The sequence below is a fragment of the Rutidosis leptorrhynchoides genome, unplaced genomic scaffold (genome assembly GCF_046630445.1).
Source record: "Rutidosis leptorrhynchoides isolate AG116_Rl617_1_P2 unplaced genomic scaffold, CSIRO_AGI_Rlap_v1 contig276, whole genome shotgun sequence".
NCBI classification, from domain to species: Eukaryota; Viridiplantae; Streptophyta; class Magnoliopsida; order Asterales; family Asteraceae; genus Rutidosis; species Rutidosis leptorrhynchoides.
This window is the reverse complement of record NW_027266521.1, coordinates 45653-63380: the sequence shown is the minus strand read 5'-3', so window position 1 is coordinate 63380 and position 17728 is coordinate 45653. Positions and strand designations below refer to the sequence as shown.

Here is a 17728-nt window from a genome sequence, read left to right as displayed (position 1 = left end):
AAACAGTTTCCACAAACTCACCAACTCTCTCTCGGAGTGAAATTTAGCTAATCCACAGATGATATGATAGAGAAGGAAAAAAACCTTAAAATTTGCAGCAGCCTATGACAAGTTGGTAATATTACTACGAGATACTAGAGCAGTTTCATCAAGCCCGTGCAGAGAATCTATGAGGTGCATTCGCAAGGAAGCAGGGCCTTTTGCCTGCTCCATCCCCATTTCACCGGCTAAACCGAAAACCGACAATGCTGAAGCAGTTGCCTCCATCGGATGCGATGGATCGATGGCAACAAACGCCGAAATTAGTGCAGTCACGGCACATCCGGTTGCGGTAATCTTCTGCAACATAGGAACTCCATTACGTGCACCCACAACTCTATCACCATCTGTGATAATGTCAACGGCTCCAGAAATTGCAACTATGCCACCACTTGCTTTCGCCAAACTCTTCGCTGCTTCTAAGGCATCCGTTGATTGATGGGAACTATCTACACCCTTGACAAGAAAGTTATTACAGTATCATCAAATTCAAATCCAAGTAACAGAAGAATTCAACACAGAAAACATAGCTGATCATACATATAACACATGATCATAAATTATTTGAATCAAGAGTAGCCAAATTCATATACAATCGAAGTTAAAAAGTAATGATTGATGGAGTGTTTATCAAATCATTATCAAGTAGAAAAATGAAAACTTTTTACCTTAGTGTGACCCACGGAGGCGTTCGAGAGGGCTATAATCTCGGAACCATTGCCCCTTATAACAGTAGGCTTCAAGTCAACAAGCTCCAGGCAAGCTTTCAACCGGAAACCGGAAGCGCCGGCGGCAACAGGGTCAAGAACCCAAGGCTTATTGAACTTTGAGGCCAGCTCAGCCGCAGCTTTCATTGCCGGCAGCCAGTCAGCGGAGAGTGTGCCCACGTTGATGTACACCGCGTTGACGTTGGGAGTGAAGTCGGAAATCTCGTCTATGCCGTGCAGCATCGCCGGGGAAGCACCGGCCGATAAGAGAACGTTGGCCGTGAGGTCCATGGAGACGAAGTTTGTGATACACTGGATGAGCGGTGAGAGACGGCGGAGCTGGGACAAGTGGGTCCACGCATCTCTGCCGTATTCAGCTCTTGTCTTCTGTACTTGATTCTTGTCGTGATTGGGATCCATTTTTTTATCGGAGGCGTTATGCTACTTGTTTAGAGCTATTTCTCGTCAAGTATGGTGTAGGCCTGAAGAGATTACCGACTTGTAAGCTTGTTTAGAGCTTCCCGGCGGCGAGTAAATCATCCCGAATTGTAAGCTTGTTAAAGATAATCCCGAGTTGTAGTCTTTTAAGAAATTCCCTATTCTGATTTGGTTCGGTTCAAGCCGAATTACCATTTGAACCGGGGAAAATTCAATTCGAATCGATAATTTACAGCTGTACTGGTTTTTCGATTATATAGTGTTTTGAATTGAACCGGTTCGAAAATAAGTGACAAGATTATAACGATGAACCACTTTGTTGCTTAACAATGGAGAAAACAAAAATATAGTTTTACATTCCACTCGCAAGACAATGCAATCGCCGGCGGCGTTACAACCACCGTCAACCGCCACAATCTTCAAAGACAGCACCAAAACTACATTGTACATAGTTTTCGCCACCTCATTCTTCTCTCTCCTCTTCATCCTCTCTCTCTCTTCCACCACCACCACCGGCGGCTCATTCTCGTCTTCTACTCGCCGGCCAGACCCCTTTCTCTTCCCGACCACCAGACCATTCTTCCCCAACGAAATCCCTCTAGATCCAACCCCTCCTTCCATCGCCTACCTCATATCCGGGTCAAAAGGAGATTCGGGTCGGATCCTTAGACTGTTGCACGCAGCTTATCACCCAAAAAATTACTACTTGCTTCATTTAGACCTAGCTGCTCCTCAATCCGATCGTGACAGTTTAGCTGTTACGGTTCAATCTGTGCCCATTTTCAAAGCTGCCCAGAATGTTTACGTTATTGGCAAAGCTGATTTTGCTTACCCCAAAGGTTCTTCTACCATTTCTGCTAATCTCCATGGAGCTTCCATTCTTTTGCGATTACATGCCAAATGGGATTGGTTTATCAACTTGAATGCTGCTGATTACCCTCTTATTACACAAGATGGTATGCTTTTTTAACTGTTTCCAAGTTCTTATGTGGGCTTTTGATTTGTATGAATTTGGTTCAATCTGTTTTGTTTTTGTAGATCTTCTTCATATTTTGTCATACTTGCCTAAAGAACTCAACTTTGTGAATCATTCAAGTTACATTGGATGGAGAGAGTAAGATAAATGACTTTCCAATATTCAATTATCATAAATGTTTCTGTGTTTGAGTTCTTACATTACAACATTGATTTGCCTCTTGCATGTTCTTTTCTAGGTCTAAGCTGTTGAAGCCAGTTATTGTTGATCCAGGACTTTACCTTAAAGATCAAACTGACATGTTTTATGCTACTCAAAAACGTCCACTGCCGACTGCTTTTAGGGTGTATTCAGGTACCTTCTTCACAATCTTTTCAAAATGAGCTCTTTTAAACTTTGGTCTCAACAATTTATCAAGAACTTGTGTGTCTCTCTAGTGTTTCAATTATCCATTGCTTTGCACTTTTGGTTCTCTATTTTGGTGAATGTCCATCATAATGCATGCACCATTGTTGTATGCCAGATGAGGAATAAGGAAGGCCAGTCGATGATTGAACTAGGTGAAGGAATATCTTACAAATCTAAAGTTCTATACTACACACACAAATCTATATCATAATTGATAGATGCAGAATGCCCTAGAATGATTCCGTGGCCAGTGTAACTGTATTGTGTTGGTATGTCCTTGCAACTGGCACGTAGAGAAGGAAACAAAGAATTTAGAGGGAAGGAGAACTATGAGATCCCAGGGCAATGTTGTAGCTTTATGTCTTAACAGTGCCAGGGCTGTTTGATCCTGTATGGATGAACATAGAACTTAGAAATGGTCATCTTGGCAATAGGTAGTTTGGACATGATGAAATAAATTTATGTCAATGATGTGTAGTTCTTAGTGTTTTCTAGTTCGAAGTTTGGAAATACTTGGTAGTAGGATAACGGCATTTACTTTTTCGTTTACGACTGCCATTGTATATTGGATTAACATGAGTTATATGCACTTCTTGTCACAACTCACAACCTTGCCTTCATTAATCATTTTTTTACATTTCTTTCCATTAAAGACACTTTACAGAGGCTCATCAATTATACTTCTTCAAGGAATTTGTATTTGACAATTGAAAGTCTTTATTTTTCAGGTTCAACTTTTGCAATCTTAAGTCGCAAGTTTGTTGAGTTCTGCATACTTGGCGCAGACAACTTTCCACGAACTCTTCTAATGTATCTATCTAACACACCGATGTCCCTTTCAAACTACTTCCCTACAATCCTCTGCAATGCTCATGATTATAACAAGACTGTTGTAAACAACAATTTAATGTATGTGACTTTTAACAAAACTGCCAAAGAGAAGCCACATCCTCTAAACTCCAGTGAGTTTGATTCCATGATTCAGAGTGGTTCGGCCTTTGCAACCGAATTTCAATTTGATGATCCGACACTTGACCGCATTGACCGAGAAATTTTAGGACGTGATCCTGGTAAAGTAGTAACTGGTGGTTGGTGCTTAGGTGATCCTGACAATGGCACCAAGTGTTCGGTTTGGGGCGATGGTAATGTTCTGAGACCTGGTCCTGGAGCCAAAAGACTTGAAAAACTTGTTCTTTATTTGCTCTCAGACGACAGATTCTTGTCTCGACAGTGTATATGAACTTCCTGGAATCCTGGGGAACTACATAAGATGGAAGAAAGAAGAAAGAAATTCAACAGAATGAACAACTTCAAGCTGTACTCAGGTTCATTCAACCTGCTGAAGTGCTGATTAACTGATATAGTTTTTAGTCCCTGTATTTTAGAGAGAATCGGAAAATAGTCCATGTATTTTAAAAAGTCCGGTATTCGGTGTTTTTATGGAACAAACGAGTTAACTTGTAAACGCAAAATTCATTTTTTACAACTTTAATCTTACATTTAAGCGTGTAAGTCTTTAATTGATAATTAATAGCAGATCATTGCATTGAGATTTTATATTTATTTTTCTCAGAAATCTCGCAAAAGTATTAGGTGTACACGAACATGATTGTACTTTTGTACAGATACATTGTATCGATGATATTTGTAAATGAAGCAAATCGAAACGTCACATGAGATGTTTTTTTTTCTGGGGTACATACATGAGATGTTTACTTATATTTACATGTCAAGAAGGTGTGTTTGATTCGCGTCCGAAATATGTTCCATCTTACTTTAAATATTTTTATAAAACATATTTTTATCATTTTAATAATAAAAAATATATATTTTAAAATTATTTGAAATAAGATCGACATGCTTCAAATAACAAACGAACATCCTGTAAATAACTTTTAGTTATCAAAAGAAAATGTCTTGGTAGTGGTACACTTCACAATTTCATCAATCAATTCTTCGTTGATAGATTATATACTACGATCTACTCCCTCCATATCCAAAAAAAACGAGTAACATATATTGAGGCATGTGATTGTCACGTGCTTGATAGATTGTGCCATCCTACCGGCAATATCAAGTTACCAACTAAACCAAATGGGTAACATGCGTAGTGGGTACTGGGTAATGCGAAGTGGCCCACATTAATGTTTCAAGTTGAAACTCTTTCCATTCTTTTTTTAATTTAACATAAACTTAAATTATTAACGATTTATTTATTTTTATTTTTTTTGCTATAAAAAAACGATTTATTTTTTGTTAAAATAATTTCTAAGTTTATTTTAACTTCAAAGAAAATCAATCTAAATATATTTCAAAATTAACTCTGACATTAAAAAAAAGGATGGAGTAATTCTTAACAAAAAAAAAATAGCAGCAGTAAAAATTTCTCATTAGTAAACTGACTACGAGATTATCGCCGTCACGTGCGGTGTTGGAAAGTCAAATAGTATTTAGAAAGAAGCACGACAAGACCACCACGTGGCAACTAATGGTTGGCTGAAGTACATGTCTAATAGATTCTGACTGGCTGCCTTAATAAATATTGGTTTGTTCGTCGACCGTCGTGATAAAAGCCAGCCAACTCCGTATGCGGCCCGCCCCTTCTTTTCGAAAACCCACTCTTCTTTGTTCCATTTATAACCTCGCTTTATATATATATTTTACAACTTTGGGACCATTGGATTTTTATTTACAAAAGCATACCATTGGAATGAATACACATATAGAGTAATATGTATCTCTTGTTATTGTATACGTGAGAATAAGGTACTTCAAATTTCGAAACTTCAAATTTCGTTTTGAAATTTAGGATCGAACATTCCTGCATTTTTATGGAGGACGCTCCAGTTTTTATTTCTTAAAGTATATAAATAGAGGTTGACATAACTTAATTTCGAAACGTAGGATTGATAGTGTAGGCATCAAAATTTTGTCAACTAATGAGAATATGACACGTCATGTTAGGTCGACAATCCTCATACAAGACATGAAAATTGTAGCCCTAATTTCTAAGATTCCGACGTCACAAGAATCAAATCAATCGAAAGTTCGGAACTCAAAGATATCGTCAATAATCTATGGTGGAATAAGGATCAAGATAGAGATGAATTATAACATTGAGGATTGAGATATGAGGATAAAAACAATACAAATCAAGCCAGACTATGACGTGAATATGAAATAAAATCAAAGATCTTCATTCAAGAATGAATCATTCATATTGGATCAAATATTCAACTTCTAAAAAATCTTATGATTATATTATGTGAAAAGAGAAAAAAAATATTTTGAGTTAATTACATTATGGAAGATATTGACATCCAAAACAGACATATATTGGCCAAACACCAGCTCTGTAGCTAGGAAAACAAGTTGTACCGTTCAATCCTTACCAAAATTAGAGAAAATGACAATATAGTATCAACATTATATTATGTGCTCATCCCGTGAAGGGAAAAAAAGAAAATTATATTCAAGCCATTTATGATTCCAAGTCTCCTTAACAGTATAAATAAAGGATTTCTCCTCATAATTCGATGAACAGAAAAATATGAAGAAGCTTTGAGCAAAGAGACAAAGCAAGAAGATGTCGTCACGATGCCGGGATCCCGCCGCTTCGCACAAAGTACAAAGATATAAGTAGAGAAAATTTCACAACGAAGAAGACGAAGAAGGAAATGGAGTTAGCTAGCGTTGATCAAAAGAATAAATAGTCGTTTTATCCCACTTTCTGTTAATTAATTTAAATTGAAATTCTAATAAAATTGTGCATCAATCAATTATCGTATATTCCGTATATATGGTTCGTATTTTTATTCGTGTCTACGGATTGAAATACCATTCTCACTTTTGATTTTTTTTTTTTTGGAATAACCTCACTTTTGGTCCTTAATAAATAATAATGTAATATCATATCTAGAATTTTGATAATTATGTTTGACCTACTAATTAATTCGTCAATATTTCTTTTTAACGTAATGAAGTGGATGTCTCCATCTACTGATCTGCATGAGTATTTTTCATTTACCTAAATAAAACGGAAAATGAAAATAAAAAACAGAAAAAATGTGTCACATTGTCACCAATATCTTTGTTGGTGAACCTAACATTGGTAATGAATGTCATGAAAATATAACCCAACTAATTTAGTAGAGTGTTATTCGAATGGAGTATCAATCAGAAGTTTCGCGTTGATGCTTTAATAATCATTTCCATAGATAATTTTCATCTTTTTTCTTTATACGGTCAGATAATTATAATAATTTCACAATTTATTACTCTTTTTTTTTTTGTTATAATAGATTATATTTTATATGTTTAGAGTAAATATATATTTTGTCAGATAAATATATATTTTGTCAGATAAATATCTATTTAAATTTATCTGAAAATATAAAAATATCACTACCTATTATATGAAACTGAAACGGATATAGTATAAAACAATTGATCTTTCTTACTCATCCAAGAATATAATGTATCCAGCTTTTTATATATATATATATATATATATATATCAGCAACTTCAAAAAATAAAGAAACAAAAGAAAGGAAAAAATCAGAGGGACTTAAACCCTAACAACACCCACTCAAGTCATATTTGTAAGAATAATAGGCAAGCATTAGTGGGTAGGGATTTTCAGGTTGTCCATTCCGCACGATTTGAACTTCCTTTCTTTACCAATAGATCAGTTAGTTGGTTTCTTTCTCGAAGAGTATGAAACATAGAATTCTGCCAATCTCGTTATAGAAGACATTTTATATCACAAATCACAGTTGCATACGGATGGTATTTCCAATCTCGAATACTAATTACGTGAAGAGCATTCTTAAAGTCTGTGTAAACAAACAATTCCCGAAATTGTAAATTCAAAGCCATGTTCAAACCATGATAGATTGCTAATAATTCACACTTAAGATTTGTAAGTTTACCAACAAAACTTGAGAAACCAAAAATCCATCTTCCTACGAGAAATTCCTCCAACACCATATGGTCCTAGGTTTTCAAGAGAACTTCCATCAATGTTCAAACATATTGTATTACCAATCGGAGGAGACCATTGTACGAAACGAATCGGACGGGAAACCTGACGAGTTGTTGAAGAAAAAAATTTAACACAATCATGAATGAGCTCACGTAGGAAACGGATTTGTACAATATTAGTGAGAATTTCACCACCCAGCACTTCTTTATTGCGAATAATCCAAACTATCCATATAGCAGCTAGGAAAATAATGTTTATCCGATGGCCACTGCTAGCTCTAGAACGATTGGTGCTCCAAGATTTAAACCAAGAAGAGACATCTCCTTGAAAAACCCAACTGGAATGACCCCTTCAAATGCGAACCTCCATATTTCAAGAGATTTCGGACAATCCCGTAACAAATGTAACGCATCTTCATCACCCAAACGACAACGAGTGCAAAGAGAGATAGAGAGAATACCACGATGAGAAAGTAGAGAATTAATGCAAATCCGATTGTGAGAAATTAGTCAATCCAAATGACGAATTTTTTTAGGACAATCTAAATGCCATAACCAACTCCAATCTCCCTCTATAATATGCAAAGCATCATGCCGTAACCATCTAAATTCGGTTTTCACTGAATACTTACCATCTGTAGACGCTCTCCAAATTAATTGGTCTTCAAGGACACCCAAATTGGATATATGGAAAACAAGGAATGTATCTACTACTGCTTGAGAAACTACATTGTCAATATTTTCTAAGGAAATCTGACCCTGGGATGTCAAAACATCAGAGAGCATAAGATCTTGATCTATTTCTTCAATCTCAGCTACAAAATTCGCAAGAGGACCATGTCCACTCCAATTATAGAACCAAAGAGAGACTGAGTTCCCTGAAGAAACTCGATATGAAAAGCCGTCCATTCCCATGTAGTTAGTTCGAACAATCTGAATCCAAAGCTTTTTTTCTCCTAATAGAATGCTCCAGATGAGTTTCCCTAGCATTGCAATATTCATTGACCTTGTTTCACGGATGCCAAGACCACCTGCCGAACGAGGAGATGAGACGACATTCCAGTGTATTAAATGAATACCTCGCTTTTCTCCATCGAAGCTCCATATAAATTTCCTAGTGATCCCGTCAAGAGTGGCACATATAGTTTCAGGAATCCACATAGACTGCATGTAATACGTTGGAATGGAATTAAGAACAGATTTCTCTAGAGTGACTCGGCCAGCAAAATTGAGGAACCTAGACTTCCACGTAGATAACTTGCTCTGAAAACGGTATCGAATTCGATCGTACTGCATTCTCTGAAATTGACCTCCATCCATGAACATGCTTAAATATTTTCCTAAATTATCAGAAAATTGTAGTCCCAAAGAATCTTCAATTGATCTTTTAATATTACGAGGCACATGCTTATTAGTAACCATGCGAGGCTTGGTTCTATTTACTTTCATGCCAGAAGCCATACAAAATTCAGCCACTACATTTTGAACAACTGAAACTTGTCGAGTAGTAGTTTTAGAGCAGAGAATCACATCGTCAGCAAAGAAGAGATGAGAAATTTCGGGACCTCCACAAGAGCACTCAATAGGACTCCAATTTCCAACCAAAACACTTTCATAAATCATAGCCCACAAATTTCTCCATACAAAAAACAAATAGATAGGGAGAGAGGAGATCTCCCTGGCAAATTCCACGTTGAGGACGAAATGCAGGCAGTTGCTCTCCATTCCAGAGAATAGATACTGACATGCGGGTAACACAATCCATGATTAACTTCAAGATCAAGTTAGAAAAATCAAAATCAGATAATGTGTTATGAAAAAAATTCCAATCAATACGATCATAAATCTTCTCAAGATCCAATTTACAAATCATGATACCTTTCTTATTTTTAAAATGTCGAATATGGTGAACTAATTCACGAGCAATGACTATGTTGTCAATAATATCTCTTCCTCAAATGAAGCTGCTCTGAAAACATATATTCATATTCCCAATTTTGAGAGTTACGATCTATGCCACATACATTTATGTCACGTGTGAAGACAATTTTTTTGAGTCATCGTTAATGTTTTTAAATAATACTATAAATGATTTAAAAGAAATAATAACATTAATAAAATTAAAAGATAATTACTCTTAAAATGTTAAAATTAAGATGATTCAATCTTAAACAAAACCCATTTTTAAAGTATTTTAATATTTCTTTTCCTTTCCTTTCCTTACCTTTGATTTTTGTTTTTTTACCTGAAAAGATGTGTCTTTCCCTTTTGTGGGATAGGTCGTAATATTTCAAATTCGTTCCCTTTTTACTGGTTTTTTTTATCTTGTTTTTTAATTTCCATTTCAAAACCAATTACTTTTCGAACTTTGAATGAAATATTTTATTTATGGACAGTTAAACATATAGAGTATTTTGATAAAACGACATCCATACCCTCGTTTTGCCAAAAGAAACCTTCCATATCTTTGATAATATTTTCAACGCCTATACCTTTTCTTTTCTCTCCCTCTCTCCAACCCAAATATTCTCTCTCCGACTATCTCTTATAATCTCTATCGGCGTCGCTCTGTTAGAAAAAAAATGGACTCAGTAGCCTGTTTCATGGACGACCTCCTCCTTGATTTTGCCTCCGATATCGACGACGACGAAGACAACTGCCGGGAAAAACCATGTTCCTTACCTGTAAGTTTTCAATTAATATCATATACAACCTTTCCTAAATAGATACAAATTTTTCAATGTAAATTATATGTAAAAATTTGTATTTATTTTGGGACGGTGATAGTATATACGAATTCGGTTCTCTGCTTCATTTTCCCTCCGTCTACACGGTGAATTTTTTGGGACCGGAAAACCGGATTCACTCGGCCGACTCGGTGTGAATTCGGACTTGGTTTTTCTCAAAGAGTCAAAATTGACGACCGACGGCAACAACTTCCCTTATCTTTGTCAAACGACATTTTTGCCATCCCAGCCCTAATTCTTTCGTACAAAAAATCGAGGGCAATTTGGGAATTTCAATTATTCTAATGGACTCATTTATTCGGCTGAGCTGTTGTTTCACATGATTTTTATTAGTTACGCGCCAATAAATAAAATAAATTAAAATAAATGGCCACTCCCCTCTCAACTTGCATTTCACACGTGACTCCTGCGAAAGTCAAAACTGTCCTTTGGTCTTTTTTGTAACTCGCTCGTGTCAAGCGAGTTGACTCGGCTCAACTCGACTCGGTCTCTGAGATTTTGTTTTTTTACGTTACAGGAATTTGCAGAAGAAGAGTTAGAATGGCTATCGAACAAAGATGCGTTTCCTTCCGTCGACGAAATCCTCTTGCAACATCCGAACAACGAGCTTTCAAAGCAACAAAGCCCAGTTTCAGTACTCGAAACCATCACCAGCCCGACGAGCACCACAACCACCACAACTGGTAGCGCCACCAGTTTAATCACGAGCTGCTGCGTCGGTTTACCAGCTCCGGTAAGGAAACGCCGCAGCAGGCGGAGGAGATGTGAAAATCACGAACCTTGGTGGAGAAGCAAAGAGCTGATCATACTGAAAAGTGTCACTCCTACTGCTAATAAGAAATCCTGCAGAGTGATCGGGGGAAGGAAATGCTTGCATTGTGGGTCTCAGGAGACACCGCAATGGCGTGCCGGTCCGATGGGGCCTAAGACGCTGTGTAATGCTTGTGGGGTACGTTTTAAGTCCGGCCGTCTGGTTCCTGAGTACCGTCCTGCTAGCAGTCCAACGTTTTCCAACAAGTTGCATTCCAATTCACACAGGAAGGTTGTGGAGATGAGGAAGAAGAAGGAGATGATGGGTTTGCTGCTTGCCAATCCTATTTCTCTGGATAAAGGTTAGGGTTTAGTGATCATGGTGGATTAGTGCTTTTTCTTATAATATTTTCTAGGATAGGTGTAGTTAGGATTTTGGTGTAACAGAATTAGATTGGCTGCTGACAAAATGTTTTTTATTATGATCCAAGTTGGGGATTTTTTTTTTACTGTGTTTTTGGTTGGTTGATTTAGTTTTTTGTACTCGGTATAGATTTACAAGATAGTGCTTATCGGTTTTTCTTTAATCAATCCAGTCTTGAGTTCAATCATTGCTTGGATATGATGGAATGAAAAATTTTCGTGGGGTTTCTGATTTTGCTATATATGTTTGATCACTCCCGACCAAAAATTCTTTAGGATCAACTCGTGGAAGAGCTTCTTCAGTGAGCTGTTTTACAGTATAGGTGTCTTTTTCCTTGGGAAGTGATATTTTGATCGCTTCCGACCGAAAATAATTTAGGATCAATTTGCAGAAGACGTCGTCTTCAATGAGCTGTAATGCAGTTTATGTAGTTCTAGATGTGTCACTTTCATGAATATTCAATTGGAGAGCTGGCTGGGGCTCTGTTTGTGAGCTTCTACTGTTTGTCTTTATTTGTTATTAGTGCTAGTGACCATGAATATCTTTTATAGAACAGTAATCTGGTAAAAAGTGTCGGCTTTCATTCATTTTAGAGAAGGATTTGCTATGGTCATATGTATGTAAATATTTTGTTTAGAAGTTGGTTTCACAGAAGCTTAGTCAGAAGTTTGTCATTACAATGCTGTTTAGGCATTACTCGAATGATTCCCGGAAAAGATTAATCTCACGGTAAAAGTTCATTCGCCAGGACTTGGGTTCGACCCCTTTGGGGTTCGAATATTGGGTAGTTGTTGTATGAATATTATGATTTGCAGAGAACATGGTACATATTATAGGATATGGAGTAGCAGTCACATGGGTTCCCATGTCTTGTTTGCAATCATATACAATTATTCACATGGCTAGTTGTTTTGTTTGTTTGCTTTACTTATAATACTAAAATAATGATGATTGTAAATATTAGTGTATGGATTTATCTTTAGAGGATCCTCAAAAAAAAAAAGATTTATCTTGAGAGGGTGAGTCGTGGGTTTGACTAAATTGACATGATTGCACGTTTAATTTCCTCTTTCAAATCTAGATTGATACATAAATAAGTGGCTGCGTACCTAACTAGGCCAAACACTATACTCTCTCCATATACGATAAGACAGTTGTTAATTAGAATCTGAATGATAAGATTTAATGAATTGTGAATTTCACACAACAGATGAGTGATACAATTAACACTCACAATGATGAAAGAGCGTTGATGAAGATACCTGTTATCAACACAAGGGTACCCTTCCTTTGAAATGAAAATTGTGGATTTTTTTTTTACGTTAAGGGGATTCGAACTTTCAAGGACGGTATCTTAATCATCATATTATTATCTTGGTTTGGTAATTAGGACTCTTGGAAAACCATTCCTGTGTCTCGTTATTGATACTCCTTCCGTCCCTGATTAATTGTCATTTTTTTTATATAAATTGTATAAAAAATATGACAATTAATTAAGGATGGAGGTAGTAGATGTGCTCCTAATTTTTTTGTTTTTAATCAAATTATACAAAAAAAATGGATAGTCGACTATCCGGCTAATCACTTTTACAACGTTACTTAGTTGATGTGTTCCTAATTTGATATCCTTGTATAGGAAAAATGCATTTTCCTGTCTTCTTCTTCAAATTATGGCTAGAGAAATTTCTTTTCTGACTTCATCGAAGCATGTTCCAACTTTTTTTTTTCCAAAAAAATAAAATAAATAAGGGTATGTTAGGTTTAATTTGCTTTGTGGGCCTTTGGGCTGTGCTTATTTGTCAGCAACCAATATGTTTTGTTTTACGTCAAAAGCCCTACAAAGCTCCACTATAGTAATATACCACACAGTGTTCTTCCTTCCTAAATTAATGAAAAAAACTATGATGATTTTATTTTTTTACTGTATGTAAATAACAAATCTTTCTTTTTTCCTAACTTTTTTTTTGAATTTTTTTTTCCTAACTTGGTCTAATTTAGATTTTGAAAAGCATATATAATAAATATAATATGTAGTTAGATTTGATATTTTCCAACCTTATTCGGGGACAGCAATTTGTAAGAATAAAATTAAATAGTATCACCCAGTATTATTAATTTATTATCATACAAATATAAAATAAGTGGCAGAGTGGGATGTTTTTTTAATAGTCTTGATAATGTAAATGTGGTGTCAAAAATACATCTATTATTTATTAGACTACACCAGCAATTTTTTTTTAAAAAAAAAAATTATACGTAGTGTACCTTTTTTTTTTTTTTTTTGAAATGATAAACCCAAATAAAATTTAATTTAAAAAAGTTGTACCTTTAGTAGTATAAGGCAGATTGCTTGTGATCAAAGCGTGTTCTATGTCAGAGTTTTAGCTGGCTGAAGACGAGTAAATGAGTGCTTGCATGTTTTCTTTTGAACACATACACAATTGGGGGATATAAAGATATTAACTGTTGGAGTATTAATTCAAGTATATGTGATAAAACGAAAAACAACAATTGCAAGAGATAAACGAACTGGATTTATTCATATATACCAAGGAAACAATCAAATAAAAACATAGTAACAGATGAGCATGCGAATATACTATATAAACAACAACGAAAATAAAAGACGAGGAAAGAGATACGAAATCGAGGTTCGATTTAGAATCGATTTTCTTAAGACATTATTGTCGCGTTGTCCAACGCACAACGCTACCGGCAACCGTCTCTCAGGATACAACGAAAAAAGGTATACTTTTGGGCACTGGCCGCTAGTGTGAGAAGGTAGGGTTGGAACGTTTGATCACCAAACTCTCAGACTCGATAGACAAAGGTTGGAACATATCTCTGTCTATATAAAAATGAATTTCGTATACACTGTATGTTTAGAGAAGAGTGAGAGCTGCTGTATATATAGGACGTGGGAGCATAAGTTACGAAAATTAAAAACCAAATTAATTAATTTCGTAATATGCGCATCACTTTATTATCCAACCATACAGCCAATTAACACATAAAATCGTGGGATATCCAATTAAATCGACCAAACTGATTAAATCGAACCAAACCAAACCAAATTGGACCAAAATACAAAACTATTTTATCTTAGACCCAAGCTCAAATCAAGGCCCAACCACTAGAATGACAAATTACACTCATATAACACATTACACTATATAAACAGATTGTATTATTCTTGCATGGCCAATGTGGGTTCGCGAAAGTTCACATTCCACTTGGTTTTCAACATAGTAATTTTGGCTAGCTATTTCATATTCATATCTACACCAAATATGACTTATGAATATATGGAACTCATCTCCTCACGGAGATGAACAAGTTCGGACCATCTTCCGAACTTTATAGCTAGTGGGTCCCGTCTTAATATTTGGTCAAAGTTGGGTCAAACCCAAACTTTCTACAACAATCCCCCACATGAATGTGAAATTAGCTTGACACAGGTGCAGGCACGAGAGGGTTAGGTAGTCTTAACCTTGAACCTTCGGTTGTGACTAGCATCGGATTTAATCGCTAACCAATGAACGCGATGTTTGAATAGGTCAGCTTTTTGTGTAAACTAAGACAATACTAATCACACGTCACACTCTTTGACGACGTAATTTGTTCCTCCCGTTATGTCCTTTTGTGGTCCTGGACACTCCTGGCGTTCATGAGTAACCTAAAAAATACAGTCCACATATTTTCATTGAAGCAAGTCCACTTCAATACTCATATAGGTGACTTCTTTCGAAGAACATCTTCCTATGTCCCACTTGATTTCTCTAACCAAATCAAGATACAAGAATCATTAAAAGCTTTGCTTAACCTTCTCATTACTCAGCATTGTCCGTCATTCAAGGAATAGGTTGAGGAATGAATTCCCCCACAATGCTCGTGGATTCATGATAACTCTATTTCCCTTTGAACCAAGATCTGGGGATCTCCCATCTCCAAAGTAGGGTTTATTGTTTAAACCGAATCCTATTTTATGGACTTGAGTCCCATTCCTCTTGACGTCGAATAGACTAGATCTCTATTTAAACTCTTAGTGAGTGGATCCACTAAATTATCTTGTGACTTTACATAGTCGATCGAAATAATTCCGCTAGAGATCAATTGTCTCACCGTATTGTGTCTCCTTCGGATGTGCCTTGACTTTCCGTTATACATTATACTCTCGGCAACCGATAGCTGCTTGGTTATCGCAATGTAATACAATTGCCGTAATAGGTTTAGGTCATCCCAGAATATCCTCAAGAAAGTTTCTAAGCCTTCCAATGCTTCTTATTTTGATTGCTAGTGAAGCTACATGGTTTATTTACAGCATTAGCAATATCCGGTCTTGTACACGAGGTAAGATACAATAAACTGCCAATTATACGCGCATACTCTACTTATTTTATTCCTTCACCATTATGTCTCTCAAGACTCAAATTCACATTTATAGGTGTTTTTGATTGACCGACATCATTTTTACAGAATCTCTGTAAAATTTTCTCAACGTAATGCGTTTGAGATAAAATTAATCCTTCTAGAGAACTGATAATTTTAATACCTAGGATCACGTCGGCTTCACCCATATCTTGCATTTCAAAGACATCGGACAACATCGCTTTTGTAGATTTTATGATATTTATATTACTTCCCATAATAAGCATATCATCTACATACAAGCAAACAATGACATAATCTTTATCGGTACCTTTTATATAAATGCACTTATCACACTCATTGATCTTTAAAATCATTTTTCAACATGGTTTAATCAAACTTCAAATGCCATTGTTTCGGAGCTTGTTTCAGTCCATAAAGAGACTTTACAAGTCTACAAACCTTTCCCTCCTCTCCTTTAGCAACAAAGTCTTCCAGTTGTTGCATGTAGATCTCCTCTTCGAGATCGCCATTTAGAAATGCCGTTTTGACATCCATTTGATGAATTAGCAATTTCTTTATAGACGCAAATGCTAATAACATTCGTATAGAAGTTATTCTCGTAACAGGTGAGTAAGTATCATAGAAGTCTACTCCTTTTTGTCTATACCCCTTGATAACAAGTCTCGCTTTGTACTTGTCTATCGTTCCATCGACTTTCATTTTCATCTTGAAAATCCACTCACACCCTAAAGGTTTGTGTCCTGGAAGTAAGTCTACTAGCTCCCATGTATAATTGTGTAAAGTGGACTCCATTTCACGATTCACGGCCTCTTACCATGACGGAACTTCCGGAGTGGACATTACCTCTTTGTAAGTACGTGGCTCTTTGGCTTCTAGTAAATAGACTAGAAAGTCAGAGCCATAAGACTTAGCAACTCTCCTCTCTTGCTATGTCTTGGTTAAACTTCTAAATCTTCGATAGCGACATCATTGTCGTTTTCGGGAATGACATCATCATTTTCGTCCCTAATCCGTTTAGAAGTGCTCGCTTCTTGTGTATCATTTTTCGAAAATATATCTTCAAGGAACACCGTCGTCCTTGCTTCCATTATCGTGTTTTCACGAACTTCTGGATTTTCCGATTTATAAAACATGTGTTATGGAAAATAAACCATTAGCAACACGAACATTTTTTGTCGAATAAAATTCAGCGAACAGAACTTGCAATTGAAACCAATAAGTAGCAATTTCCCTAAAGCATGTGACAGTAAGTGTTTTCCCAATTTTAACACCTAACCAGTAACAAGCATGCGATTATAACAAACAGAGAAAAAACCAAAACACATATACAAGTAATGTCTTAAGATTGTTTGAGTATTAATTCAAGTATATGTGATAAAACGAAAAACAATAATTGCAAGAGATAAATGAACTGGATTTATTCATATATAACAAGGAAACAATTGAATAGAAACATAGGAACATATGAGCATGCGAATACAATATATAAACAACAACGAAAATAAAAGACAAGGAAAGAGATACGAAATCGAGTTTCGATTTAGAATCGATTTCCTTAAGACGTTATTGCCGCGTTCTCCGACGCATAATGCCACCGGCAACCGTCTCCCAAGATACAACGGAAAAAGACGGAAAAGGATATACCTTCGGGCAGTGGGCGCTAGTGTGAGAAGGTACGGTAGGAACGTTTGATCGCCAAACTCTCAGACTCGATAGACGAAGGTTGGAACAGAGCTCTCTCTATATAAAATTGAATTTCGTGTACACTGTATGTTTAGAGAAGAGTGAGAGCTGTTGTATATATAGGACGTGGGAGCATAAGTTACAAAAATTAAAAATTGAATTAATTAATTTCGTAATATG

The 17728-nt window shown here is 36.1% G+C and overlaps 3 protein-coding genes across 3 annotated transcripts; 2 read left to right on the top strand and 1 right to left on the bottom strand.

The window, feature by feature from the left end:
* Positions 1-102: 102 nt before the first annotated feature.
* On the bottom strand, positions 103-1166 carry LOC139882486 (hydroxyethylthiazole kinase-like). The gene is made up of 2 exons (XM_071866799.1): positions 708-1166; positions 103-495 (listed from the first exon to the last, which is right to left on the bottom strand). The coding sequence occupies exons 1-2, from the start codon at positions 1164-1166 to the stop codon at positions 103-105; spliced, it is 852 nt and encodes a 283-aa protein (XP_071722900.1).
* Positions 1167-1557: 391 nt separating this feature from the next.
* LOC139882492 (beta-glucuronosyltransferase GlcAT14A) lies at positions 1558-3808 on the top strand. Its single transcript, XM_071866805.1, has 4 exons — positions 1558-2140; positions 2223-2298; positions 2399-2514; positions 3297-3808. The coding sequence occupies exons 1-4, from the start codon at positions 1558-1560 to the stop codon at positions 3806-3808; spliced, it is 1287 nt and encodes a 428-aa protein (XP_071722906.1).
* A 6326-nt stretch (positions 3809-10134) lies between these two features.
* Positions 10135-11416, top strand: LOC139882491 (GATA transcription factor 1-like). Its single transcript, XM_071866804.1, has 3 exons — positions 10135-10236; positions 10340-10447; positions 10817-11416. The coding sequence occupies exons 1-3, from the start codon at positions 10135-10137 to the stop codon at positions 11414-11416; spliced, it is 810 nt and encodes a 269-aa protein (XP_071722905.1).
* Positions 11417-17728: the final 6312 nt, after the last annotated feature.

Bases quoted from the DNA above. Each gene is read 5' to 3' on its own strand.
- LOC139882486 (XM_071866799.1), bottom strand. From the start codon at position 1,166: ATGGATCCCAATCACGACAAGAATCAAGTACAGAAGACAAGAGCTGAA. The intron at 496-707 runs GTAAAAAGTTTT...TTTCTTGTCAAG, and splicing joins CCTCCGTGGGTCACACTAAG to GGTGTAGATAGTTCCCATCA.
- LOC139882492 (XM_071866805.1), top strand. From the start codon at position 1,558: ATGCAATCGCCGGCGGCGTTACAACCACCGTCAACCGCCACAATCTTC. The intron at 2,141-2,222 runs GTATGCTTTTTT...TTGTTTTTGTAG, and splicing joins CCCTCTTATTACACAAGATG to ATCTTCTTCATATTTTGTCA. The intron at 2,299-2,398 runs GTAAGATAAATG...GTTCTTTTCTAG, and splicing joins AGTTACATTGGATGGAGAGA to GTCTAAGCTGTTGAAGCCAG.
- LOC139882491 (XM_071866804.1), top strand. From the start codon at position 10,135: ATGGACTCAGTAGCCTGTTTCATGGACGACCTCCTCCTTGATTTTGCC. The intron at 10,237-10,339 runs GTAAGTTTTCAA...GGACGGTGATAG, and splicing joins AAAAACCATGTTCCTTACCT to TATATACGAATTCGGTTCTC. The intron at 10,448-10,816 runs GTTTTTCTCAAA...TTTACGTTACAG, and splicing joins TCGGTGTGAATTCGGACTTG to GAATTTGCAGAAGAAGAGTT.